This window comes from Aspergillus undulatus, assembly GCF_047715775.1.
Source record: "Aspergillus undulatus strain CBS 261.88 unplaced genomic scaffold BDV17scaffold_123, whole genome shotgun sequence".
Taxonomy (NCBI): Eukaryota; Fungi; Ascomycota; class Eurotiomycetes; order Eurotiales; family Aspergillaceae; genus Aspergillus; species Aspergillus undulatus.
In genome coordinates this window covers 1-26,098 of record NW_027396727.1, presented here as the reverse complement: position 1 = coordinate 26,098, position 26,098 = coordinate 1, and the positions used below count along the sequence as shown (strand labels likewise).

At 51.6% G+C, this 26,098-nt stretch overlaps 9 protein-coding genes across 9 annotated transcripts; 4 read left to right on the top strand and 5 right to left on the bottom strand.

The window, feature by feature from the left end:
• Nucleotides 1-174: 174 nt before the first annotated feature.
• BDV17DRAFT_31149 (class I SAM-dependent methyltransferase) lies at nt 175-2,280 on the bottom strand. The gene is made up of 3 exons (XM_073764365.1): nt 1,536-2,280; nt 501-1,471; nt 175-449 (listed from the first exon to the last, which is right to left on the bottom strand). Exons 1-3 carry the CDS (start codon nt 1,849-1,851, stop codon nt 240-242), a joined length of 1,497 nt encoding a protein of 498 aa, XP_073609830.1. The 5' UTR covers nt 1,852-2,280; the 3' UTR covers nt 175-239.
• Nucleotides 2,070-3,566, top strand: BDV17DRAFT_285763 (putative cysteine synthase; the record flags this gene model as incomplete). Its single annotated transcript, XM_073760772.1, has 5 exons — nt 2,070-2,366; nt 2,424-2,483; nt 2,541-2,659; nt 2,707-3,353; nt 3,406-3,566. The coding sequence occupies 5 exons, from the start codon at nt 2,070-2,072 to the stop codon at nt 3,564-3,566; spliced, it is 1,284 nt and encodes a 427-aa protein (XP_073609829.1).
• Nucleotides 3,567-3,704: 138 nt separating this feature from the next.
• Nucleotides 3,705-6,009, bottom strand: BDV17DRAFT_31164 (Myb-like DNA-binding domain protein). Its single transcript, XM_073764366.1, has one exon. The coding sequence runs from the start codon at nt 5,613-5,615 to the stop codon at nt 3,876-3,878; it is 1,740 nt and encodes a 579-aa protein (XP_073609828.1). The 5' UTR covers nt 5,616-6,009; the 3' UTR covers nt 3,705-3,875.
• A 137-nt stretch (nt 6,010-6,146) lies between these two features.
• BDV17DRAFT_285761 (beclin 1) lies at nt 6,147-7,838 on the top strand (the record flags this gene model as incomplete). The annotated part of the gene is made up of 2 exons (XM_073760771.1): nt 6,147-6,231; nt 6,301-7,838. 2 exons carry the CDS (start codon nt 6,147-6,149, stop codon nt 7,836-7,838), a joined length of 1,623 nt encoding a protein of 540 aa, XP_073609827.1.
• A 4,293-nt stretch (nt 7,839-12,131) lies between these two features.
• On the bottom strand, nt 12,132-13,244 carry BDV17DRAFT_278308 (uncharacterized protein). The gene has a single exon (XM_073759521.1). It carries the CDS (start codon nt 12,737-12,739, stop codon nt 12,425-12,427), a length of 315 nt encoding a protein of 104 aa, XP_073609826.1. The 5' UTR covers nt 12,740-13,244; the 3' UTR covers nt 12,132-12,424.
• On the top strand, nt 13,131-15,030 carry BDV17DRAFT_278305 (Clr5 domain-containing protein). Its single transcript, XM_073759520.1, has 4 exons — nt 13,131-13,867; nt 14,048-14,316; nt 14,368-14,457; nt 14,551-15,030. Exons 1-4 carry the CDS (start codon nt 13,650-13,652, stop codon nt 14,802-14,804), a joined length of 831 nt encoding a protein of 276 aa, XP_073609825.1. The 5' UTR covers nt 13,131-13,649; the 3' UTR covers nt 14,805-15,030.
• A 2,403-nt stretch (nt 15,031-17,433) lies between these two features.
• Nucleotides 17,434-18,703, top strand: BDV17DRAFT_30953 (uncharacterized protein). The gene is made up of 2 exons (XM_073764363.1): nt 17,434-17,922; nt 17,972-18,703. Exons 1-2 carry the CDS (start codon nt 17,673-17,675, stop codon nt 18,661-18,663), a joined length of 942 nt encoding a protein of 313 aa, XP_073609824.1. The 5' UTR covers nt 17,434-17,672; the 3' UTR covers nt 18,664-18,703.
• Nucleotides 18,704-20,654: 1,951 nt separating this feature from the next.
• Nucleotides 20,655-22,663, bottom strand: pex13 (peroxin PEX13). The gene is made up of 2 exons (XM_073759519.1): nt 21,791-22,663; nt 20,655-21,744 (listed from the first exon to the last, which is right to left on the bottom strand). Exons 1-2 carry the CDS (start codon nt 22,254-22,256, stop codon nt 20,993-20,995), a joined length of 1,218 nt encoding a protein of 405 aa, XP_073609823.1. The 5' UTR covers nt 22,257-22,663; the 3' UTR covers nt 20,655-20,992.
• An 88-nt stretch (nt 22,664-22,751) lies between these two features.
• On the bottom strand, nt 22,752-25,060 carry BDV17DRAFT_278298 (ER oxidoreductin). The gene is made up of 3 exons (XM_073759518.1): nt 24,691-25,060; nt 23,053-24,638; nt 22,752-23,002 (listed from the first exon to the last, which is right to left on the bottom strand). The coding sequence occupies exons 1-3, from the start codon at nt 24,796-24,798 to the stop codon at nt 22,873-22,875; spliced, it is 1,824 nt and encodes a 607-aa protein (XP_073609822.1). The 5' UTR covers nt 24,799-25,060; the 3' UTR covers nt 22,752-22,872.
• Nucleotides 25,061-26,098: the final 1,038 nt, after the last annotated feature.

Sequence of the window (26,098 nt, the reverse complement as noted above, 5' to 3'; positions counted from 1 at the left end):
TTTTTTTTTTTTTTTTTTTTTTTTTTTTTTTTTTTTTTTTTTTGGTTGCTTGCTTGCTTGCGGTGAGGTGAGTGAAGATTTGGTTGGCTTGTTCCTGAAGAGAACCTGAAGTGCAAAGAATATGGTGAGGGGAAGACGGTTATCTGCGGAGAAGAAGGGGTTCAGCCGTAACCGTTGTTATGCAATGATAAGCTGGTTGGAGCTAGAATTACTATATAAATACAGTTCCTAGAACAGATCTAGACGGTCATCAACATGCTGGCGTTCTTATACCAGGTAAGAAGCGGGTTCTCGCCGCTCCGCGTTTCTGTGTCCTCTACATACGCCCATCGGTTGATGAAGTCCTCGTGGCTCGCGACTTGCGTCAGTTTGCCGGTGACTGCTCGGTAGATGTCCTCAACGACGTTGAAGTCGGTGGGGAAGAAGATATCGAAATAGCCCTGATGCACCTGTGGCCTGTTAGCTGGGTTAAGGTCAGGTTAGGGCCACTGTTGGCTTACAAAAGGAGTGGAGACAGGCACTGTTCTCCTCTTGTACCGAGTTTGTACCACCGGCGCATTGAGCCCCGGCACGGCATCTGGAAGGGTGCTGAAGTCACTGGCCAAGAGTTTGTGGCCGGGGAAGTAGTTGTCGAGAATGTCGAAGAACTGCATCAACCGGGTGGGGATGTACTCGGGAATGGTGAACGGTCCTTGGAATGGCAGAGCGCCACGAACTCCCCGCATGAGTCGTGGGCCCAGCGGACTGGGGAACTCGCGTCGGGCTGCGGCTTGACGGACGCGCAGGAACCGGGAAGCCACAGGGTCTAGCTTGGGGGTCCAGAACTCGTGGAATTCACCGTGTTCATCAATCAGCACCCCACCCTGTTGTGGCACCTCTGTCCTGTAGTCGTAGCGAATGGCATCGTGGGCGAAATTATCAATCACCTCGAGGGCGAGGAAGAAGCACGGCGAGTGCACGTATGTATTCCATTCAAAAATGGATTTGTTGATAATCTCAACATGATCCAAATGGCCCGCAGCGTAGAGAGAATCGGTCAGGTTCTTCATCTGGAGCCCGGCCAGTGCCGGCGAGATTTCAATGATACGAAATTTCGTTCGCTGATATACCTCGAAGTCTGTGTCGCGGATGAAGTCGAGGATGTTGATCATCAAGGTCCCGTTTCCAGCGCCCATTTCATAAATGATCAGATCATGGTAGGGGTAGAGCGTCAACTTGTAATTCGACACCAGATATCGAGCAATCGTCTCCCCGTAATAAGGTCGAAACAATTCGGTCGGCGTATGCCAGAGCTGACGGGCTTCGTCTGGCTTCTTTTCGTCCAGCAGATCTTCAAACTCTGTGTAGCGCTCCCCTAACATCCGGTGAAAAGCCGGCCCGTCTTCGATATTGTTGAAATCGAACGGCTCCCCAGGGCTGAAGATGGTTGCGTGTTTGGAGAAGTAGCCGTATTGCGGGTTGTACAGGCTATCTATTTGCGAGAAAAATAAGTTTTTAGAGAACATATCATGCGTCCAATGCTAAACAGAACTCACCGTCAATGAATTCTCTCGTCAACATCTGCACCTGACGTGGCCGATCTGGCCGATGGCGCAACTCCTTCGCTGTCACCAATGGATATGTCTTCAATTCCTCGTCAATATTCTTCGGGTAGTCCCCGCGCTTCGTCCAATTCAGGCCATCGTCCGTATTCTTGCGCTTAGCGGTCGCCCGTCGCGTGAGAAACGCTCGGCACTGTTGTTGGGAGCGGGATAGGCGAAATGTGTGCGGCGAGGGCGAAGGCCGGAGGGACTGGCAGGCTGGATGACGAAACAGCTGCCGAAACAACTGATTTAGGACTGGAGAGTCCATGCTGGACGGTCCTGGTCGAGCGAGAACGAAGCTGGAGGAGGGAAGATGGAGAGAAGGAAGCGGACCATGACGAGCGGAATCTCGCAATGCGGGCGGAGGTCCAGGTGGCCCGAGCTTTTCTCCGTCACCAATCTCTCGAGCTTCATGTTGCAAGCATCCATCGCCAGTTTCACAACTCTGCTTCTAGTGGGCTTCTTCTCTTGCGTACACATCTAGTGATGACGGATAATTTGCACTTTTACATTGGATCTGCCTTCGTGGCCGGGGTCGTCCTCTCGATAGCTTTCAAGGACCTGTTCTATCCCGAGATCGAGGAGCGCGTTAGAGAATATCGAGCCGCCCGCCGATTGCGGTCTTCAGAATCGCATCAGGATGCCCCAGGAGAATCGCTAGTTGCAAGACATGGTCCTCCAGCCATTGTGGATGGAATTGAAGGCACTATAGGGAACACTCATCTGCTTCGAATCAAGTCCTTGTCCGACGCTACCGGATGTGAGATTCTGGCGAAGGCCGAAGTACGTTACTACCTTCTGAGCTCTTATAGCTCTTAGCTTGAATACTAACGAATGTAGTTCTTGAACGGGGCTGGGCAGAGCTCAAAAGATCGAGTGGCGCTGAGCATGATCAACATTGTATGTTCTTCCCGCACGTGGACATTTCTTATGTCTTGACAGCTCTAACTAGCGCAGGCCGAGGAGAGAGGACTGATGACACCACACTCAGGCGATACAGTCTACGAAGGTACATCCGGATCAACAGGAATCTCATTGGCAACGCTGGCCAGAGCAAAGGGCTACCTTGCGCATATGTACGTCTCTTTCCCACGCCAGCAGAATCCAATTGACCCCATCCCAGCTGTATGCCATCAGACCAGGCAATCGAAAAGTCAAACCTTCTCCTCAAGCTAGGCGCCATAGTCGACCGCGTCCCCCCAGCACCCATTGTAGAAAAAGATAACTTTGTCAACCGCGCCCGAGCACTTGCGCAAGCTCATACCCTTTCGCCCACTCCCGAATCATCAGAGGGCTCGGCACCCCGCCGCGGAAGAGGATACTTCGCAGACCAGTTCGAGAACGAGGCGAACTGGAGAGCTCACCACGACGGGACCGGCCCGGAGATCTACGCCCAGTGCAATGGCAGACTGGACGCCTTCGTCGCAGGAGCCGGGACCGGCGGCACGATCTCCGGTGTGGCGCTTTTCCTCAAGCCGAAGATCCCAAACCTGACTGTGGTGTTGGCAGACCCTCAAGGTAGTGGACTATATAATCGCGTTCGGTACGGAGTCATGTTCGACCAGAAGGAAAAAGAAGGAACGCGTCGGCGGAGGCAAGTCGATACCATCGTGGAGGGCATCGGGATCAATCGGGTGACAGCGAATTTCGAAGCAGGGCGGGAGCTCGTGGATGATGCTGTGCGGGTAACGGACGCGCAGGCGCTTGCGATGGCGAGGTGGCTGGTCGAGAAAGATGGCATTTTCGCTGGAAGTAGCAGTGCTGTCAATTGTGAGTACGACCATATTTCTTCCATTGGAGCTTCGACTCACTCTCGTACTAGGCTTTGCAGCAGTCAAAACGGCCGTAAAACTGGGGCCAGGCCACAGGATTGTCACTATGCTGTCTGATTCGGGCTCAAGGCATCTTTCGAGGTTCTGGGCTCAAGCCGGGGATGTTGGCGGCGCTACAGACACGAAGCTGGAGGACGTTCTGAATGCGTGAGACGAGTAAAGTGATAGAGTTGGCCTTCTAAAGTTGGCTACGTCGAGAATACAAAGAACGACCACTCAGTCTGGTAAGGAATACCAGATTCCTTTGATTTCCAGTCTATTTGATGGTTAGACTAACTGTGGCAGGATGCTAGATGCAGTGTCTTGGTCTGGTTGCCAACGTCTGACGCCTTGTGCCGACAGCCGTTTGTCAATATTACAAATTAATTGGTGCTAAATTCGCGCTGCTCTCGAGACCACAACCCTCAGACATCCGGAAGGCAACTCGTCGAATCGACTTTCCTTATTGACAGTCTGCCCTCTACGAGGCGTCGCCGGCCCAAAGTTGCAATAGCTTGAACTCGATCTCCGCGAGCAACCGCCCCGGCAACTCAGCACGGATACCAGGCCAAGTCAGCTCTGGTTGGTCCTTGAGCATCTCCAATTTATCGAGTTCGGCAGTTGACCAAGGACCGGACGACTGGGGAGGATTTGCCTTCCGCTGATTCCAATGGAGGTGATGCCACGCTTGGATATTGGAGAGTTTCTTTTGCGGCAGGTGGCTCAGGATCTCCTTCCACTTCATCCCTTCGACCTGCTTCATCCGGATGATCAGCCTGGCTTCCACGGGGCCAAGGGCCGTCCTAGCGCGTTTATTCCCTGAGGGTGTTGATTCGTTGGCCGTCTCTTGCCCTCGTGAATCGAATGTCGACGTCGGTGTGTCTGGAGGACGAACAATAGGTTCGCCGGCAGACGTGGCGTCAGGAAACGGGCCAGTAGCGCTGTGATCTGTGGTGACGGTGGCCAGCTGGCTCTTGAGGACTATCGAGTTATGTTCGTTGTCTGCGGGATCAGCCAGCACGGCCCTCACATGCGCGACATAATCGTCTTTAGAAAATGTCTTTTTGCAAAAGCTACAGATGGTTGTAGTAGTATTGGTACTTTTTGTCGCGCCCGCCGAGAAAGGGCCTTTGCGCTTCTCTCGGATATAGAAGGAGCCCTTGGGCGTCGGAGAGGGCTCGTAGTCTTCCTGTAATGGATCGTCGGACTCGCTTCCATCCGGGGTGTCTGCGAATGACCAGTCGCAGACAATTGGGGGAGGAGGGCTAGAATGGTGCTTTTTCCGCTTCTTCGTCGGACTAGATCTAGGTCCATCCTTTTGCTTAACCCTTTTCTTCTTCACACCATCCGTGTTCCGGCGCGCCGTCCACGGTAAAGCCCAGATAGAGCCCGTGCCAGGTGGGGACTGAGCACGTACCGCGGATGTGCTGACGATAGGTTTCTCCGTTCTAGATCGTGATCTGCTCAGCAGCGTTGGGGTTGTAAACTTCGCACTGATCTTAGGAACACGCCAAATCGGGTCCACAGTCTCATCGAGTCTCTCCGAAAGAGCAGCGTGAGATTGGCTGGTTTGCGCGAGTGCCGGATTTGCTTTTTCGGTGACCGTCTGGCGTTGACGGACTTCCCGGGTGGTGCGGGTGCCCTGGGGGCCTTGGACTGATAGTGCAGTGTCCAGCAAGGAATCCACACTCGACCTGTCATCAAAGTATTCAGCCTCCGACGTCGTACTATCACTATCCCCGTCGGCGTCGCCATCACCATCACCATGCTCGTCACCATGCCCGTCCATATTCGTTTTTGATCTCTCAGGATCTGGTCGTATTTCTGATAAGATGGATACGACTTTGCGGCCGGGATGCCACCCGTTCTCCTCTGGGACAGCACCAGTATCTTGACCTTCCTCGTCACCCTGTTCTGCGTCTTCATTTGACGGAGCTTGCCCTTCCGGATCCGATAACCAGTCAATCGGTCCAGCATGACTCTCTCCTCCCATATTCAATGCATTGACGTGCCCATTATTCACCGTGATGTCCCCTGTCTGTAGGTCGATCTCGTCACCGACGTCTGTAAAGTCCCGACCGTACTTTTCAAAGATGCCCTCGAAAATGGACTTTAGGCGCATGTCGTTCTGAGCACGTGCTTCGTGTAAATCGACGTCGCTGTTTTCGTCAGAGGCCTCTGGCGACAGGGAAAGTCGTTTTCTCTTGAGCGGCGCATCCATGGTTTTGGTGGAGTGCAGATGCGATAGCGGTTCGGCGTTTCAATGTGGAAGTAGACTTTGGATCGTCGCGCAAGAGAGTATTCGGCAGGAGGAATTAACAATTGAGGCTGCAGATATAGGGCAGGGGAGCTCATGGCAATACTGCAAGTTGATCAGAAAGGCGAAAGCTGGTTGTTTGCGCATCAGTGTTGCGGTAAACACAAAATTTAGCAAGGTTGAAGCACCCACGATTCTAAGCTGACGAAGAAGACAATAGGATGATAATTAGCAACTCGTATTCATTGTTCAAGTTCTATTCAATGGACCAGTATTGAGAAAGAATAGTCAATAAACATTGCAAGGTGGTGTTCCTGGATTGTGCTGTGAAGCACAAAGGCGGCATCGAAGCCGTGAATGCGGACTCCCGCATGACGTTCTCCATCCCGACCTCCTAACAGGCCCGCATTGTCACAACTGCTTCCCCTTCACCTTCCAGCTCCTGCCATGCCACCATAATGACCACAGATCTACTTCCAGATCGCTTTAGTCAAGATGAATTGCCAGAAGTGTCGTACTCCTTTGAAACTAGACGTCTCTCTTGAGTCGCTGAACCCGGCCGCCTTCGACCTGCTCATCGGTACCGATCACGTCCGCCTCACGGTAATAATCACAAAGCTGACCAGATAAATCACACCAGGCTCTACAGGTAAAACACTACCGGAAAGCTCCAGCGGCGCGTCTGACTCCTCCTATTCCAAAGAGCGTCGAGAGCTCTATGATCGCGTTTCCAAAAATGCATCCTCGCCTGTATATCGGAGGTCGATCCCGGCGCCCCGCCAGGCAAGCGGCAGTCTGGCAACACCACCGAGGCTGGGACGAGGAGAGAGTGGCAATATGTCTTTTGTTATGCTCACAGAGTCCCAACTCGGCCCGCCGCATGCGGCGCCTGGAGTAGATGGCAATAATAGCGCGGCCTCGAAGGGTAACCGAGCATCCTCCAACGTACGCAGCAACGACCCCGGCACGGATAATGGGTCCTTTGCAGATCAGGTCGAGCGCACGAGTCGCCTTTTTGAGATTATCTCGTCTCGTTCTGACATCGATCATCCGATTTGCACCGAATGCACGGACATGCTAGTGGAGGGACTACAACAGCGGCTTGTGGAGGCCACGAAGGAGCGGGACGCATACATCACATTTCTACGAAACCTGAACTCGTCGGTTCCGACGCAGGACGAGGTTGAGGCAGCGGAGAAGTCCCTCCAAGAGACGATGGCGGCCGAGGAGGCGGCGTTTGCGGAACTCGTCGCTCTAGAAAAGGAAAAAGTCGCATTGGACGAGGAGATAGCCCAGTTAGAAGAGGAGTCTCGCCAACTAGATTCCAAAGAGGAAAAGTTCTGGCGCGACCGGAACGCGTTCTCCTTGGTCCTCGGTGATTTCCAGAACGAGCGGGATGCGTTGAATATGAAATATGACCATGACTCTCGGCAGCTCGAAAGGCTCCAGCGAACCAACGTCTACAACGATGCCTTTTGCATTGGGCACGACGGCTACTTTGGTACCATCAACAGCCTACGTCTCGGCCGGCTGGCAAACCCTTCGGTAGAATGGCCTGAGATCAATGCTGCCTGGGGCCAGACGGCGCTGCTGCTGGCAACCATAGCCGAGAAACTAAGCTTCCAGTTTCAAGGGTACCGGCTGAAGCCCATGGGATCGATGTCTCGAATTGACAAGATCGAGTATCCGCGAACGTCACCGGCGCAGTCCGCTATCGACGGTGGCAATGCGAACTTATCAGGGACCCCGAAAGTCACCACCCTTGACTTGTTCTCTTCCGGCGACCTACCGCTTCATATTCCTTGGATTCACCGCCGCTTCGATGCAGGAATGGTGGCCTTTCTGGACTGTCTACGTCAACTGGGAGAATTTGTCGAGAAAACACCAACACCTATACGTGCTAACCGCCGGGAGCAGGCTGGCGCCGCCGTCGTACCGGGGCTGAAGCTGCCGTATACTATCAGAAGGGACAAGATCGGTGACGCGAGTATCAAGCTAGGCTTCAACCAAAACGACGAGACTTGGACGCGTGCCTGCAAATATACCTTAACATGTTGCAAATTCCTGTTGGCGCATGCTAGCAACATAGCTAGCGCAGGCTCGACTAATTCAGCCGCCGTCGCAGCTGCAGCCGTTGCTGCGGGCGAACAAGCTAGACTCGCGACGACCAGCCCTTCTAAGAAATAGGGCAGCATGGCTACATGTACAGTAGCTTCACTACTACTTTCGCCGATGTCATCTCACAGTTGCCACCTCATGCCTCCCAATTCCGGCTTTCGGCATGATGCTTAACCATTTCCGGTACCTTGAATCATACCGTTGGCCAATGCGCGTTCCTTCCTCCGACCAACGAAAGTTTGTGTACTAAGGACGCAAGTCGGGTGTCTGGGCGTATTTTGTCCAACAGAAAGTACCGCCTGAGTCGCGCGTGCATATTCCTAGGCCAATATTGGAATTGATGGCAGCTAGTAGTGAGATCCTTGCCTGCGGAACTGCAGATAATCAACAGCATGCCGCACTAGCCGAAGACGATGACGAGGGTTCTTTCCTTTTTTCTCCGCGCCCCACAGACTCGAGAGTGACAGTCAGTGTCTAGCGTCCAAAATATTATCCGAGAAAAGCTGCATTAAAGAAGAAAGGCATAGGCGGAAGGATGATCCAGCTTTGTGGCGAGAATCTCAAATCAATCTTAGGCTTATAGCAAAGGGCCAACAACGCCAGCGCAACAGATCGGCCTCCCAAACCCGCAAAATCCGGCCTTGCGGTTCTCCCTGTTGTCTTGGCTGGACAGGATAATCAAAGACAACAACCGGCGGCGGGAGATCATCATTTAGGCTGTCTCAGACCGAACTTTCCAGCAACACAAGGCACCTGTAAGAGGCAGTCGGGCAAGCGGTCGCTAGTCTGATGCAGGCCGTTTCAACCGGTTCCTCTTAGGCTACCGCCCAACTCAACAACCACAACCCGCGTATGCATCTCATCCTGCGGTGGCTGCCGCTAGCTAGCTGTCCCTTTTCATCCCACGTCCACGGTTGACTTTTGAGCCCCCCGTCGGCGTCAGGAGGCGGTGGCTTGCGCAGCGCGCAGACAACTGTCTATTGTCCTTGGGCCGCAGTCTGCAGAAAAAGAAGACAAAGGAGTCGAAAGAAGGATCAGTTTCGCGCAGGGAACAAAGAAAAGCCCAACAAAGAATATCTAAATAATGTATCCACAACTCTGCTTCAGGAGTGCAGACGGGAACGCCGGGATGCGGACCATACCCTCGGGATTCTCTAACTCTTGCGACAACGACGAGTCTAGATCAACAAGGCTCGGTTTCAGGATCTGGAATTCCAAACCTTGAGTCAGATGAGGTTTCAAATTTCAACAGACCAGTTCACCTTCCAGATTCTCGGCCATGTTGATTCCTACGCGTCAGTCAACAACTCAACAACGACGAAGGAATGGATGTTGCGGGCCGCTCCCGGGCACGATCAGGATCCCGGTCTCGTCTCTTAGTCTCATCCTCATTCCTCAATCCTTTCCTCAGTGTTCACCCTGAATCAATAATGGAACACTCTTGTGACACTAATTCCTTCTTCTCTTCGTACTCCGTACTGTGTACTACATAGTAGTATCTCGTCTTAGCTTCCTCTGTACAGAGTACCTACAAAATAAATTTGACACGCATCCCCCTACAGATCACATTATTCTCGCAAGCCTCAATATCAGCGCCATGCCCGAGGGCCGAGACAGACGGTGAGATAATCCTGTGTCTGCTTTAATCTACGTAGTATGTAGTACAGCACAGCACAAACTACGAGTGATAGCCGCAAGTCGCAACATACCTAGAGTACGTCCGTACCCCGTTCTTTCTTCCTCCCCCTGTCATCTCCATGTCCTGCCATAACATAAGCGCATAACTACTACTACTACTAGAGTATTCATTTGACATTTCACCCCTTGCCTTGCGTTCCCTTGCGTTGCCTTGTCGTGGCCTGTCTTACTTGGGTTAAGTAAGGTACTCTAGCCTGCTAAATGGGACCTCACGTAATCTCTGTACTCCGTACTCTGTATGTAGTACCTAACTGAAGTACATCCCACTGTTCAAGTCTGGTACTTTCTCACGGAAACACACAATACTCCCGCGGCCCAAGTTCCAACCCGCGACGCCCCGTCTCCCGCGCTTTGTGCTTTGTTAAGAATTCACGAATAAGTACCAATTGGTACCTGGTACTTTTGTGATATCTGAATGAGGGTAAGTGCAAGTATAAGTTTAAGAACCTGGCTGTGGCCTGTGCATAATGCATGATACGCAAGGCATATCCCGTTCATACCTGGACTTGGTCTGTACTCATAGGGGTGTTGGTGTTGATGTTGATGTTTTGAATTAGAGAACTATCTAGGTAAGGACGACCTCGTATCCTCTATATTGATTTGATATAATAGTAGACGCTACTTTAGAATACCCTTATGTACCTATGTAGTAATTTACATCAGTGGGGTATGTAGTGGAGTTGATATGTCTATCAGACTCAGTCTATCTAGTCTACCACCGAGTAGATATGTAGATCGATATTATGGCTCCATTTTGAAAGGAGACGCTGATCGCCCACTCAGGCACGGAGTACGGGGTGCTCTGTGAAGCAAGCAAGCAAATCGCGACCAGGGAGTGCAGGTGAGAGGCGCGCAAGGCAGTGCAATATTGATAGTTTTGGGCCTAGCGACTTGCGAGTCAGTCACCGGTGTCACGACGAGCCAGTGATTGTCCAGGGTCGACGTCAGCAAGGTGGGCAATCGGCTGTCTCACGAGTCAGGCTGTCGCAAGGTAGCCGGGTTATCAACTGCCATTGATGTGAGATATCTTTGTGGTTGTGTGCCATGCAGTGCTATGTGCTCTGCACCCTGCAGTATGTAAGCGTTATCACTATCCCCGAAGTGAGGTCTTCTTCTTGCCTTCCATCAGCATGGGTAGGTAGATTAGTAGGCACTAGGCAGGTACCTTCTAGAAACAGAGCGCATGATTTCAAATCAGAACAGGTTGAATCAGCCTAGGCAGCGGAGGAGTTCGATATCGATAGCACTAGAAGGTCAGCCACGATCTGTCAAGTGTCAATCAAATCAATCAATCCCCGATCCCCGATCCCCTTCCATCCCATCGAGGTCTCAAGCTTCGATACCTCGATGGTACTCCTCCGTGTCTAGATACGTAGTCCTGAGTACTTAGGACACTGACACTAAGACAGAGTACCGATCACTGTCTCACTCAGGCTAAGACTTTACCACACAGATAACGCTAACCTAATAAACCCAAACGCAGCCATCCCTTGCGCTTGGAATGTCTTGACCATTCATCTTCCAAAATAACGGTTCTCGATGAGAACCTTCTCCACAGGTTGTAGACAGCTCACTTTTTCCCTGCACTTTGGTTTAAACAAGGTTCTACTCCGTAGGGCACGTTTCCAGCCCACGGCCCGGCGTTTGGCGGTTAGGTTAGCTAGGTTAGGTTGACTCTGAGACGGACTAGTGGGACGGGGATGGGGACTAGGACTGGCCTCGGCTCAGGGCTGGGCACGATATGCAAGATAGAGTACTGTGACGTTTGGTGATGGAGTGGGTTGCCCACCTAAAAGGGTATGGACTATGAGTATGGGGCCATGGGCTAGATCATTCTGGGTACCAGACGGGAACTCCGGGGAAGGAGGGTCTAGAATCGAAATATTAGTGAGACGCGTATCTCTGAGACCTGACCGCCAGTGCTGCGGTAGATGAGGGACAAGAGATTGAAAGATGAGAAGTAGGAGTACGGTGAATTGAAGGATGTAGATACATGCCTCTTCCTTGAAGCCCGTCTCTCTAGACGAGCTCTCGTTTGCTTTTCTGATGCGACCGCGAGTTCATGATAGGTGGATCGACCTACTGTTTCGCCTTGTATAGGGCGCCGGCCTCATTCGAGTCAGTTCGAATGTATCTAGTCTTGTCCTCGCTACTGTCTCCGACACGATATACAACTCCGGAATACAGTGCTGCTATGTAGGTAGGTACTGTATAGTCCAAGCCCTGGCTGAGGCACATATTGGCACGAGCGACCCTTGTCTGCTCCTGCATCGCAGGGTCGAATCGGGTTCGTGTCCAGGAAGCGAGCCGGTTGGTTTATTTTTGGGATATTGGGCATGTACAGAGTACTTACATAGGTACTACCATGAGGAACAACTGTCGTTGGGTTTGTTCCAAATCCGATCTTTGTTGGCAGCAACCCCAAGCATGCAGGGCAGTAAGGTTAGGAGTACCTTGTGCCGGAGGCTAGAGCCCCCTTCCGAATGTTGAAAAAGCAAGCGACTGATTGGTCGATTATTTGCAGAGTCGACGTGGCGGCATTGCGGTTTCCGTGTCCTGGACGGGACTATGGGTCCATCTGGAGATCAGTCAATATGGAATGCAGCATCCGGACGGGGTCGACTCCAGAGTCCAGACAGCGTCATACAGGCCGAGGTTTTCTACTGCTATCTCTAGCATCTTGTTAGTCGCACGTAGTTAATGTGGAATTTGATTCCAGATTAATCACCCGATATTAATGCCAGGGAGTGCACCGGCAGTGTCGTCGTACTTTGCGCCGACAAGCTCTGGCTGGCGCCACCGGGCCTGAGGAGAGCTCGCTCAGGCCTCTCGGAGTGGTGCTGGATGTGCATTCCTCGCTCACCGATGGGACACTTTGACACTTGACAGCAACCAAGGGAAGAGAGCCGCAGGAACAAGTCACAACGCCGACGGTCGCAAGGAGCTGGCAAAAGTCCTCAGAGCAGCGCCAGTCTGTGCATCTGCAGTGCCTCGGCGGTATTCCAGATCTCCTCTGTTGTCAGGACTTCATGTTCATTGACGGTCGTCGACGGTCGTCGACGAGCATCGACCCCGACAAGTCCATCTCGATCAAACGGATCCCTGCCGGTATGCTGGCTGCTGTCAGACGATGGCAAAAGCAACGAAAAGTTAAACCCCAAAATTGGAAGAAAAAGCAAAGAGACCAACAGCAGGAGCGAAACGAGATCGTTAGGAGCGCGACTAAGCTTGGGATGGCAGGAGCTGCACCTGCAGAAATGGCGCATCTGCATGATCGGCCATCATAGTCCCTGTCTGTATGTCGCTTGTTCTTACTTGGTTCAAGGAGGATTCTAGCACACTGAGAATATTTATGTCAAGATACCTAGTTCTATTGCATAGTATAGCATCTACTCAGCTGGAGTTCAGCCTGGTGAAGCAAAAGTACACAGACCTCTGCGGGCGCATTGCCATTGGCGCGGGGAAGCAAGAGGGCCTCCTCCAGGCGCAAGTCGCTCGTTCCGGCAGCGCTAGCAGAGTCTAGGACACTCTAGGAGTTAGCACCACAGCCCGTACTTTTTTCTCTTCTAGCGCCCGTCTGGCTCTTCTTCCGCCCGCAAAGGCGACCAGGCCCCGTTGCCTGTAGAAGTACCGGTCGTGTGTCTCTTTTGTTGTTTCAAAGTGCCTTGCCAGTCGCATGCGTTGCGAAAACAGAAAAGAAAAAGAAAAAAGAAAAGGAATACGGAATACATGCATAGCGAGCTGCTGTTATTGAGCAGGATTATTCCCTAATATCCCTGAGTCTACGAAGCCTAACTTGTCTGCTGCTTGTCACTTATTAATAACTGCGACATCGTCAAACTGCTCGACTGCTCGACTGCTCTGACGGCCCTGTTGCCGGATTGCGCTGCTGTTCTTGTTCTGTTCTGCTCTCTGCTGTTGCTCTGACCACCTCGACGACGCCTTGACTCTCTAACGACCTTGACTGCCTACATAACACGACCACTCTCTCGCTCTCCTCTGCTGCACATATTCCCCTTCCTGCTCTTCCTGTCTCTCTTTCCCTCCCCCACCTTCTCTCTGATCTCCATCCCCGATTCGTCCCCTCCACGCCTCTACTCGAACTTAAGCTCAACTTCACCCATCACTCACCCGAGATCCCTCCATCCGGACTATGAGCAGTCCACCGCCGGTGACTTGTTCATGATGGAAGGTTCCATCCCTTCGTCCAACTTCTCAACGCCCGCTCCAGGGTCCTCCACTGAACCCGCCACTCCCAAGACTCGCGATATGTTCAAGCCTCACAAGGCTCAAGACTGGGACAGAGTCCGTCATAAAATTGAGCAGTTATATCGTGTCGATCAATTGAAGCTCAAAGATGTCAAGCGAATATTGGAAGACCAAGATAAGTTTACTGCATCGTCCGTCCTCCGCTCTCTTCGTCCGTTGTTTCCCCTTGCCTTCTGCCCCTCCTTCTCCCAAGTATTCAGTTTGCTGCGTCTCGAACTACACCCGTATCGCTTCTTGTCCTCGTTGCCTCATCACTCGGTTGTTATTTGCGTACCGATCACTCCAGTCAGTTGCATTCTAACCCTCGGCAGAGAAAAACAATATAAAGACAAACTGGCTAGCTGGGGTTTGCGCAAGAATGTCAAAGCCAGGGAACTCAGTATCATCGTCCGCAAAGAGCAGAAGAGAGCCGCCAGAGGCAAGAAAACCGTCTTTCGAGTGGCCGGCCAGGAGGTTGACGAGAAACGCATTGCCCGCTACAAGCGCAAACGCGCACACAATTCGGACAACGACAATTCTCGCTCTATCGAACGTGCTCAAACTCTTGAGTCTTCTCGAGACCAAGTCAGCCCCGAACCAAGTATGTCCTCACAGAGTTCTTTTCTTGATGCGGCCGTTAACGTTGGGACAGCGACTCCTTCAGACATGAGTTATTGGACTCCAGAGCCAGATACGAAAGCTACGACACTGTCTCCTCACACAGATAACCAACCCCGTCCCTGTGAGACTCCTGATTCTGGTTTCTATCACTCCTATCCTATGGTCTCTATGGATGCACTTGGCGCGACAATGGCCGTTAATGCAGAAAATCCAGTTGATTCCTCAGACTCAATCCCCGATTCCGAAATCGACGACAAAAAGCCCCAACCTCTTGCTTTCAGCCCCATCAACATGAACGATGATACCCTCAGAAAGAATTTCGAATATGCCAGGAGCTACTCGGTGAACGATAAAGGGGCTTATGATTTCTTCAATGGAAGAATGCAGGAACTCACTGACCGCATGGGTGTTCAGGGGGCCAAACTTTACTCAGTGGAAGAACCAAATCAACCAAACCCGGATTATTGACTATGGGACTGTTGATCTGTCCAGGAATACCGCAAAATGGGTTGACGTTTTACCTTGATGGTAAAGTCAGACTGAGATGTTGTCACTATTCCTTCCTGCACGCTTGCTTCTAAGCCAGAGTCCTGTGGCGACTTTTTGGTCTGCAGTCGTTTTGTAATGGTACCATTTCTATTTGTGAGGGCTCTACTGGCGTTGGCGATTTTTTTTATCTTCTTCCTTTTTTTTTTTTTTTCTCTCTCCTTTTCTCTTTCAGAATGTGGCGGGCTATAGAGCATGTACGGTCTTGATTCTATATTGGAAGACGGTCAAGTGTAGGTATGGGATTGTTGAGCAGGACAAGAGACGATGAGATGAACAAAGATAAAACCAATGAGTTGCGCTGCATCATTTGATTTGATGATACCCTTCGAAGGCTATGTCTAATTTTCTTGACGATAGTGTACCGGTATATCTTCGCTACACACATTCTACGCAGAGTCACCTCCGATCCGGAGCCATTGCTGCCTGCATCAGATCGCGAGACGGTATACCGATTATCTGCGCCAGAATGATGCAGCAGGGCGGAGTATGTTGTGACTCGCCAGGCTGGCTCTTCGTCGGGCATCGAGTGGTTTGGGAGAATGGGCTTTGGACTCCAACTGTCTCTTAAGGGTCTAGCCGTCTCGGTCCAGCGGTCGACCAAGGTTTAAAATCGAAACCACCCCTCGATGCCTGGAAGGAACGATAGACCCACTGGACTGGACCTGAATTGCTTTTTCCCCAGCATCCACTGGACCAGAGCCGGACGATGGATCCTGGTGCAGATTACAGCACATTTTGCGTCGAGATCTGAGGCCACAACCTTGTTATTGTTTATTTCGAGTTCCCGGATATGTAAGATGGATCCGTTCACCAGGGGCGCCCTCCCCGGGCTTCCTTGAGTCTATTCTCCTGACCTTCGGTCATTGGTGTTGCATTGATACAACCCCTACCATTTCACATTCACCTACGGAGTCCCTCTAGATACGGCAAATCGACACACTTTCGAGTCAACCTTGCTCGACTCCAACACCGAAGCCAGATCGGGCAACAGGGCAGCCTATCAGATCATCCTGCACAGACCATTACCAACGGAGTGGACGATCACGATCAACCCTGGAAATTGCCGACTACGAGCTCCATCCAGTTGCATACTCTGTAGAGCACAATCAATCAACAAAGATCTCTACTGACAAGGGCAAGCAACCTAACAGGCAACAAACCACACCACCAGTTCTTGGCCGGCCTAGGTCTACGTTACGCAATGCAGCTGCAGCAAACACACAAACCGGAGATGCCGACCCTAAAATCCAATGCGAGTCGCAATATTGTTGCGGCCCCTTCCGGCGGTCGGACAAGACGCACATGACGAATACTAAGGTTGCTTTCATTCGCAATCACAAGCCCAGGGAGTACCAGGCCAACATAAAGCATGCGGGGAAACTCCCGGTTACCACCAGTTTAGCAAGAAGTTTAACTGATTCCAAATCAGAGGAAACGGGATATTATATCCGCTCCAAATCGGAGAGCTTTCCAGATGATCCAGGAAAAGAAACTACGGAACCTTAAGCTCCCAAACCCAAGTTTCAACTTTGAACTTCCCGCCAGACGTGAGCTTGGATATTTAGATTTGGCTAGAGCCGATAGTGAAGAAGAACTCTGGAAATGACTCGTGAAAGTTGTGCCGCAGCAGTGGTGTCGGGTCGAGGACAGCACGCCAGTGTACCTGCGAAGGAGCACCTAAATAGACGTCTCAGTGTCAAGAATCCTCCGCCTCAATTGAGTCGCTGCAAAAAATGGCGTCGGGCGAGATAAACTGCATCTTCCCAGGCTACACGACCTCCTTTGGGGCCCCAGACTCCTCTCCAGACTCTACGAGTGCGACATTGTCCTTCGCTCCTCCAAGATTGTATAACTGACTCGTGCCCGTGTACAACTGCAACGCTCAACTTCTCGTCGCACTATGTGTGAGATGACTAAATATGGCACCATCTGGATCCATAATCTCAGTGCGACTCCAAGATCAAGGCTGTGAGATGCAGGATGATGTCAATGGCAGTTCCTGATGACAAGTTCAGGGTTCTCAACTCAGGCAAGGAATAATGAGGAAAGCCAACTTCCAACTTCCAAGACCCCAAGTCCAAGCCTCCAAGCCCAACGGAAATGGAACGGTACGAACATTACCATTGTCCAAAGTCAAGACGCGTTTGAATGGTTTCCGTGCAGAAACCAGTGCCCTGGGTTTATTTATAATCCGGCCGAGGCTGGCAATCGAAGCCACGATCCCTTTGACGTCCTTTTTCTCTCGCGTGGCCTGATTATGATTCTCCCGATCCAACAGGGTTCAACAAACAGGGCAGTGTTTCAGTAGTGCAGGGTTTGTCTATTAATACTCAGAGGGGCTTAGTGTGGTGGCTTACTGTCAATCCTGAAGAATGCTCTTCCGGCTTCCGCTGCTGTCACTGGCGCTCCACACGGGATCAAATCGACGGCGTGGGCGAGGCCGCTGCTAGAATGAGGCTACAGGAGGCGGCCTGATTGATGGACCTGGAAAGCCTCTGTTTCGGGTTAAGAGCAGCAGCGCTCGTTGGTGCAATATGGGCTTAGGTTTGCTCTAGTGCTCTAGTGCTGCCAGTGACGCGACCGAGAACAACGACTGGCAATTTCCCCAAATTTGCAGAGTCCGCCACAGAGTTGGGCTGCTGAGGAAATGTATCCCCCGTTTTCCTTATTAACGTGATCGGCGCTGTCGCTCTCGCTCGCGGCGTCTTCTTCTGTTGGCACTTTGCTCTCAATCCCGTCTGACAGTGCACGCACTGTGACTGTGACACTGCGCTGCGCCCGGCGACGATGCGTCGGAGTCTCATCGAGTTCGTCCCTCTCGCCCTCTTGCCTCTGGCGAGGGCCGAGGGGACGGTGCAGGATCTCTGGAATTCGCCCCAGTACCCAGACTATACGACCAACTACCAAGCGGGCACCACTATCACAATCAGCTGGCAGCACGACCTCGCAACCCAGTTCCAGTTCTTTTGCGAAGACTGCGATATCACAAATGTGGATCTGTGGTTGACAGGAAGCAGCTACACCCGCAAGCTTGAATGTATGTCTTCCCACGGGATTGGTCAAGGTTTCCCAGCTAACGAACCTAGCTGGCGTGAATGTCAACGAGTCAACAAGCTACAGATGGAACATCAATTTGAGCAACGAGGACGTCGATGCCTCTACGGACTGGACCTTTCGCTTCCTCCCCGCCGACGTCTCCTGGGGCGACAACGACCAGGAAATCTCCTCGGCCAAGTTCAACCTCAATCCTTCTGACGACGATGATGATACCACCTCGTCTACCACTACTACATCAACCTCCTCAACTACAACAACAGAATCACCAACATCAACGACCACCTCAACAACAACCACTCCGCCGGCCGCCACAGAAACCCCCGAGGACTCAGAACCCGAAGACCCAGACGACAACGGCCTGTCAACCGGCGCAAAAGCTGGGATCGGTGTTGGCGTCGGCGCAGGATTCATCATTCTCGCCGCGCTAGCTTTCCTCCTCTACCGTCGCTTCAAGGCTCTACCCAAGAACCCTGGGGCTGAAGCTGCCGCTGGTGGCTATAACAACATCAAGGGCAGCCCCCCGCCCCCGGGCGATGAATACGGCCAGGAAGGAGCGGGCTACTTTGCGCCGGCAATGGCCAAGACTATGCCCGTGCCTATGCAAACGTATACTCCTGTATCTGAGTTACATGGCGATGTTGCGCGGGAGATGGATGCTGGCGTCGATGCTCAGCGGCCGCCGGCTGAGTTGGACGGGGGGTCGTACCCCGTGAGACATTAGAATTACACTATACCATCTCAACCTATTACTTACGAGGACGCATCCTATGTTTTTGGTCCTACGTCGATATCCAAGCCTGTCAGCATTTCATGTATATCTTACATTCTGATGCATATGTAAAACATATAGACTTTAATATCCACATCCATATCCACCTTCCCCTTCCACTTCACAACAGGCAAACAGTACGCACCCTCTACCACCCCGCCGACCCGCTGTATAGACTACGGGTACAGTGCTGAGGCTGAGAAGTAATAGTAGCGACTCCGTAACGGAATCCTTCATCCTTCAATTGATCACGGATTTTCCGATTCCAGCTCCAACTCTTGACTGTCAGTGTCAAGTTGACTGTCAAACTTGGCCCCCAACAACAACGCAATCAACTCGCCTGGATAGGCAGACCCACTTCTACTTCCTCGGGCTGGCTCCAGCTCCGTTTAAGCTAGACGAGACTAGTTTAGCGCTCGGCTTCATGAGACGGCTACCTTCAAGCCGGCCTATCAGGGACGAATCCGAGGGAGTTGCTTCAGCTTTATCTCTGGTGTCGAATCAGGATGTAAGTTGATGTTCATACTCTGCTGTATATCTAACAAGGAGAGATAACCATACAGTTGATTTAGGGCTGTTACTACTCACCTACCCTCCCAACCTCCCGTCAAACCCCGAAAAGGAAAACCATGCGGTGATGGGTCAGGTGACCACACTCACTCACTCAGCCTCTGGCTTTTGGCTTTGGCCTGCGGGTAGTGGATCCCGTGACCCAGACCCAGAGACCCAGCGCGGCAGGCCGAAATGAACTGAACATGGCCAGAAGGCTGAGCCGGAGTCCAAAGTAAACCGTGCATGTGAGCGGCTCGGCGTTTCTACGGGTTATCCACTTGCCAAACTAAATGAAAGTGAGAGTATACGAGGTTGATCTTCGTGACTAGACTTAACTATGTAAATTATCGCGTTTCGATTAGCTTATCCCGTATAGAGCAGAACAGAGCAATCAATACTGTGATCGGTAGCCTACGGGGTACTTTACGGAGTACTTACCGAGTACACCATACACGTAAGCCGGCACATATAATCTGCAAGTAGACTCGGTAACTATGGCCATGGCCATGTTTGATTTTGAGGCTTTGGCTTTCGTAAGGTCGGCTGCAGTGGACTTAGGTCTGATCTACAGTCAGTCACCTGCGATACTGTCATCGGGACGTACTATAAAACGAAGATAGGAGAGTTGAACCCTGCGAGTGAAGTCCTGAGCGGAGTTACAGCCATTACTAATATACCGGGTTTGAACGCAGGCAGAAAGATCACGAACATAACTAGATGAGGCCATAGACTTACCTACGAGAAGATCAACGTAGATACTAGATCAAATACAAGAAACCGAGGGGCCTTGATAAGGTGGTCAATTATTCAATTTAAACTCCAGTTTTCTAGAGTAGATAGATAAAAGCATCTGGGCATGAACAAGTACAGAGCAGAGTATACCGGATTTCTTTATTCTTAACGATTATCTACGATCATAGATTTATGGTGTCTCAAACTTGACTTTTGAGGAGTGCCGACTGTGCTGACCGCATACCTACTACGCGTGAGGCATAGGTATTTCAGATCCCAACGGGGTCCAGGCCCTGACCCAAGATGGCAATGTCCGAGAACTGAGCTTGAAGCTTTCTAGGACCTCGGTACTATCTAGAGTCGGGCGAAACTGGAAGCTGAAGCTTCGAGCGAGCCAGGGTGGATCTATTTACGGGTACCCATATAAGCCTATTATATCCATACCACGGAGTAGATATGGAGTGTTCCATGGTCTAGACTCCTCGGGAAGACATCCATTTCAGTACAGAGAATGGAAGACCAGAGGGCGGGAGTCAGTCTGACTCTTCAGCCCTACCTTCTTACCATAGGCAAGATACCTTTGACCTGGTGATCGTGAGATTGGAGGTGGTTCACTGGGTTCTGGCGCAGAGCCACTAGTAAGCTCATTCTAATCAGGAAGAAAGGCTAGATATGGATTGTTGGAAGAGTTCAACGTGCGGAACCTACGACGTATATGGTATGAAGACAGTCTCATGCTTTTCATAGACTATGAATGTCTCGTAATGGATATCATATTTGTCACTGACATGATAAAGTAAGAGTAAAAGAGATAAGATATTGGAATAAGATAAAGAATCTTTGAACGCCGCCGAAACAAAAAGAATAGAGAGATTAAGAAAAAATATGACCGGCTCAGGGCATTGCTCATGACATGACAGCATTCCCACAAGCAATAAGCATGGTGACGTCGACGGGTCGACACAGAGATAAATCGGATACGGTAGGGTGGTAGCGGCTATGACACGAACGCGCTCTTCTGGAAACTCTCTGGCGAGATATCGCCCATCTTCCCCTTAAGCTCTGGCTTCTGCGCCGGAGCCTCAGCGGCTACCTGCGTCTGGCTCTGCATCGTATTACTGCGGCTGTTTGTCTCGCTGCCGGACGTGATCGCCTGCTGGGGCTTCCGCTGAATAGTCTCGAGATACGGACCCGGAAGGTATCCAACGCGGCCGTCTCGCGCGCGGCAACGCCACCATTCCGACGCGTTGCCCATGGGGTCAGACTTGCTGAGGACCGCGACGATGTCGCCCTTTTTGACGGCTAGGTCGATGCCGTTGGTCTCTTGCGACTCGGGGGTATAGTCGTAGAGCACGCGGCAGAAGTCGAGCTTCGATGGGTCGAGGGCGGCTTGGGCGGGTTCGCCGTTGGCGCCGACCATCATCTTTTGACGCTGTGCTTCTTGGGAGCGTGCGAGCGACTTGATCAATTTGCCCATGAGGTACGGAAGACCGAAGAGGGCGACTAGAAACATCAGGAATGGTTTCCTTGATGGGCGCGGAGGGGCGGGAGAGCCATCAGGGAGTGATGAGCGGCCTCCCATGAACGCCGCAAAGGCAGCTGGTGTTAGTGCTGTTGCGTCTGCTGGTGGCGGGCGGCCGGTAATCTTTGCAATCAACGTCCGAAACCACCGAATCAATGTGAAGATTCCCAGGGCCGAGCCGAGAGTGTTGCGCAGGTTTCCGAACTGCTCAGCGACCGAAACCATGGCTGCAAACATCAGTTCTGCCCATACATCTGGAGGATTCAGACTCACCGAAAAATGAACTATGCGTGGCCATATAGGTACTCTCCAGCATCTGAGCAAACCCTCCAAACGCCCCAACGATACTCTCAATCATCTGAAACGTCGCCTGCGTACTCTGGCTGAACGAGTTCGTCAAGCTGTTGGGATCATTCGGGTCGCCCGGCATGCCACCACCATACATCCCCCCATACCCGCCCATACCGCCATACATCGAGCCCATCCCTCCATAGCCACCATAGCCACCGTACATAGATCCCATCCCGCCGAATCGGGAATAAGGAGACGAGTAGGTGCCGTAGCCAGTCATCCCCCCGTACGGCGACGTTCCAAATCGTGAGGCGCCGTACGGCGAGTAATTTGAGGCGTTTTGGTTCGCGACGGTGCTAAGTGTGCTCGGTCGGGAGGGTAAAGAGGGGGCGGTTGCGCTTGTTGTGGAGGTTGCGGTCGGGGTAGCCGATGATGTTGAGGTGGTCATCGCTGAGGATGTGGTCGCGGGAGAAGATGACAAGGCAGGGCCTGGATAGACATGTGAGAGGGGTCCTTTGAGCGAGCGGAGAAAGAGAGAAAGAGATTGCGTAGTTGGAGTCACTTACCAGCAGTAGCACCAGCAGTAGCGCCGGCTCTCTCCCACGGCTTGGGTGGTGAAACGGACGCCATGGGATGTCGAGGGAAAATTCAGTGCCGCATGAAGAGGTTGTAGAGGAAAGATGAGACTAGCCTCAGGGGCTGTGGGTTCAGTCTCCCGGAGCGAAAGGGCGATAAGTCTGAGTCTGGGGATGGAAGCGTGGGGAGAGAGATGATGGCGATGTGACAAAGACTCAAAGCGGTAGAGAAATCGATGGGAGGAATTGAGGCAAATGCATGTGGCCGCAAATGCCGAGGCTCCGAGGCCACAGCCGACGGGGACGCCACTGGTCAGTGCTCACTACTACAACACAGGTACGATCTCTTTACTAAATGGGAAAGAGAGAATAGGTCAAAGGTGAGTTATAGTATAGACATCTCTATCGTCTTATATATGTACAGTATAATGCAAGCCCATTCCAGCAACGCCGCCAAATATACAAAACCAGCGCCGTCATTGAATGAGCTTATAGCTCGTCGTGGGCATCGCGCGCAGACGGCCGCTTGGGAAGTTGAATCTTCCATGATCGCGGTGGCACCGGAAGACCAAGCCAATAAGCCCAGAGCCGATTTGCTTCGAGGACGCTGAGTTCCCATCTAGAAGATCATTAGAAAAGCACAAGATCATGGTGAATGACAAAACTTACATCGTCCTGGGTGCATGGATCCAGCTCTTCAGAACAAACTTGAAGGTATCCACGACCACCGAGAACTCGTTCTTGATGTCATCAAGGAAAGTATCGTCCTTGCTGCGCTTTCGCGTTCGCTCCCAAGGCCGCTTCTGAGTGATATACTGGTAGTTATCCTCGTCGTCGCCTTCGTAGTAAAATGTCGAGCCACCGTCTTTGACCAGACGTCTGGTTTTCTTGCCGCCCGGACGGCTCTTTGCGGTTGCTGATCCAGCCGGTATGGCGAAGACCTGACCGTCTGTGACTTCCATTGCACGGTCGAAGCTTCGGACAGCGGCAATACTGTGGGAAATGCGGCCGAGCGTGTTGATGAGAGCCACGAGTTCGGTCCGACGCAGCGGAGGGTTCTCTCCGTTTTTGGTATCGTCGTATTCGAAGAGGACCTTTAAGGCGGTACCGTAGCCATTGACCTGGAGCTTGCCCCAGAGACGACACTTGTCGCACCCGACGCAGTCCATCAGTCGACTGACGTTCCGGAATCGGTTGCGGAAGTCTTCCTTTAGGCCCAGGGCGCTTGGATCTTGGAACATGACGTTCTCATCGAAGATCTGGGATCGTTCGGCGAGTGTCGATGTTAGGAGAGAGACTTTTTCTTTGGTTTCCTGGTCTTGCGCCGGGTCGCCCATGCAGTATGTGTATCCCTGGAGATGCTTCTGTAGTTTGGCCACCGCGCGAGAAACCAGTGCGTAGTTGAAGTAAAGGTTCGAAACACGCTCCGGGTGGTTGTAGAGTCGGTCCTTGTAGCATTGGAGATTTGGGTGCCACTGTCCGGTGGTCTGGTTGAGATAGTCCCAGCACAGATGTGTTGAAATAGACGCGTGCATTCCGCTGATGAGTCGGTGAAAGACCCGCTTCTCAACACACTCATTATCCAGCGGTAGCAGATCAGGGCGCTTCAATTCCTTCTCTAGAACGTTCCGGAAGTCCTGAACGGCCTGTAATCCGCCTAGGTTATTACCCATCGGGGAAAACGGAGACTGCTCGAGCTCGGGCGTCGGCTTGAGGAAACAGTTCTCCCGATAGATAGCGTCCCAAACCTGATTCGCGCCGGCTCCCGCGTACCCCGTGAATCGCTCGGGGTTATCGACCAGGCTAACATAGTCACCCTTCCCACTAGCGCCTTCGTCCTCGGGGACACAGTAGTCCCGATCATCACATTCATCATCATACTCAACCACACAACTCTCCCCAACGTTCTCTCCCAGCATTCCCTGCAACGGTCGATCCCGCGGCCTCTCATGCTGTTGCTTCCGTCCCGGGTGACCAGCCTTAGGTCCCTCTAGTTTACTTAGCTCTTCCGCGCGCCACGTCAAAGGTATGTCTTCTTCCGAGTCAATCGTGTTCACCGCGCACGCAATATTCCCGCACATACTATCGGCATCCGACCAGAACGGACAGACCTTGTTGAAGAGGTTGAGGCGGTAGTAGGAGAAGAAATCGGTTTCTTGTGTGATGGACTGGAGGAGGGAGTAGACTTGATCGTTGAGGGCGTCGATTGTGTGGTAGGAGACGCAGGCATCGGAGACGACGGCATTGTGGTCGATCTAGGAACGGATGTTAGTCTAGCTTCATGAGGCGAGAAAGTAGAAAACTTACTGCGCAGGTATCATAACCGTGGGACACCGGCTTGTGCTGCTTCTCGGCGCTGGCCAGGCTCATGAAGCCAAACACGGCCAGGTAGAATAATTTAGTCGCGGAGCGCATATTGACAAAATGGTTTTGCTGTATCGAAATATTTTGGCCCAACCGGGTAGGGGGTAGGCGATAGAGATGTACAAAAGCCTGGTGCTGCTTCACATGAAAAGAACGGCAGTGGATCGGAACGTGGCCATAGGGGTTGTATAGTGTATGAGTGGAATCAAAATCGGAAGTCGAGTCGCATTGGAGTCAGCGATGGAATGAAAGTAAAAGAAAGGCCAGCGGTGAAGGTATGAAGGAGAAGCAGCTGGAAGTGGACAAGCTGTCCTTGGTGGCGGAGTTTGTATGGGGAGATTCAAAGATGGGATGATGTATCTGGACATCCAAGAACATAATTTGGAAGTCTAACTACTTCCTAATTAGGACTAGCTCCTAATCTTATTCTTGCAGCTCTAAGTACGAGATAAACTTAGATACCACCCGTACTATCTAATTTTCTATGTAAATCAAGGTACCTATGTTACTTAAGACCTTATGAAAGGCGTAGAAGTGCATAGAGGACATAATTTAGGCGCTGAGGACGTTAAACTGCTTCAGGAGGCCAGCGACGCCGTAAAATCGGTTATAAAAGCCGTGGATAAGGGTTTAATAGTAACTACAAGCCATTAAAATACCCATAAGATTATTAGTAACCAGTTAGATTCCTCCAAATCTGCAATAAGATTAGAATAACACCTCCTTCCTTCTTACAGAGCGAGTAATGCCAAGCCTTTTCTACCAAGATAGCAATCTAAATCGGGTATAGCTTGCCAAGGCTGGAGGTCCAAGTTACGTTCTTGGATGTCCAGATACCATGTTACCGTTATGGGGCTTCACCTCTTTGACGGGGTTGTTAGTAAGCTTTTAGTAAGCCGGACCTTAGTCTCAGAAGCTTAGTTAAGAATAACAACTTATCAAGAGATTATTGTCATGTGTATTGTCATACGCCTGTGCCTGTCTTAACGTAATTCCCGGGTGACCCGTACTTCCCGGGTCATCCGTGCACACGCCTTAAAACTAGATGCTTGATCAACTTTAAAGTAATATACCACTGCCAAAAGTAATTTAAATTGCAGAAACTAAAAGCCAAAACGAGTAGGACAGCTGGTTCTCTTATGTCCCTGAATATTACATTCTGAACATCTTGGTGGAGCACGTTCAGGTACACCTAAACTTTGAGGAGCACCTTCGCTGGTACCCCCCCCTCTTGCTTCTATCTCCTCATTTCTGGACGAAATTAGATCCCTGGCTTCCTGAAATGAAAGACCTTCTGTACAAGCCATCTGGCGTTTGGATCGGCTCTTTTTCTGCCTATCATTCTCTATAG

Bases quoted from the DNA above. Each gene is read 5' to 3' on its own strand.
- BDV17DRAFT_31149 (XM_073764365.1), bottom strand. From the start codon at position 1,851: ATGGACTCTCCAGTCCTAAATCAGTTGTTTCGGCAGCTGTTTCGTCAT. The intron at 1,472-1,535 runs GTGAGTTCTGTT...TCTCGCAAATAG, and splicing joins GACGAGAGAATTCATTGACG to ATAGCCTGTACAACCCGCAA. The intron at 450-500 runs GTAAGCCAACAG...AACAGGCCACAG, and splicing joins TGCCTGTCTCCACTCCTTTT to GTGCATCAGGGCTATTTCGA.
- BDV17DRAFT_31164 (XM_073764366.1), bottom strand. From the start codon at position 5,615: ATGGATGCGCCGCTCAAGAGAAAACGACTTTCCCTGTCGCCAGAGGCC.
- BDV17DRAFT_278308 (XM_073759521.1), bottom strand. From the start codon at position 12,739: ATGCAGATGCGCCATTTCTGCAGGTGCAGCTCCTGCCATCCCAAGCTT.
- BDV17DRAFT_278305 (XM_073759520.1), top strand. From the start codon at position 13,650: ATGATGGAAGGTTCCATCCCTTCGTCCAACTTCTCAACGCCCGCTCCA. The intron at 13,868-14,047 runs GTCCGTCCTCCG...AACCCTCGGCAG, and splicing joins CAAGATAAGTTTACTGCATC to AGAAAAACAATATAAAGACA. The intron at 14,317-14,367 runs GTATGTCCTCAC...ACGTTGGGACAG, and splicing joins CCAAGTCAGCCCCGAACCAA to CGACTCCTTCAGACATGAGT.
- BDV17DRAFT_30953 (XM_073764363.1), top strand. From the start codon at position 17,673: ATGCGTCGGAGTCTCATCGAGTTCGTCCCTCTCGCCCTCTTGCCTCTG. The intron at 17,923-17,971 runs GTATGTCTTCCC...TAACGAACCTAG, and splicing joins CTACACCCGCAAGCTTGAAT to CTGGCGTGAATGTCAACGAG.
- pex13 (XM_073759519.1), bottom strand. From the start codon at position 22,256: ATGACCACCTCAACATCATCGGCTACCCCGACCGCAACCTCCACAACA. The intron at 21,745-21,790 runs GTGAGTCTGAAT...TGATGTTTGCAG, and splicing joins CACGCATAGTTCATTTTTCG to CCATGGTTTCGGTCGCTGAG.
- BDV17DRAFT_278298 (XM_073759518.1), bottom strand. From the start codon at position 24,798: ATGCGCTCCGCGACTAAATTATTCTACCTGGCCGTGTTTGGCTTCATG. The intron at 24,639-24,690 runs GTAAGTTTTCTA...ATCCGTTCCTAG, and splicing joins ACGGTTATGATACCTGCGCA to ATCGACCACAATGCCGTCGT. The intron at 23,003-23,052 runs GTAAGTTTTGTC...ATGATCTTCTAG, and splicing joins ATCCATGCACCCAGGACGAT to ATGGGAACTCAGCGTCCTCG.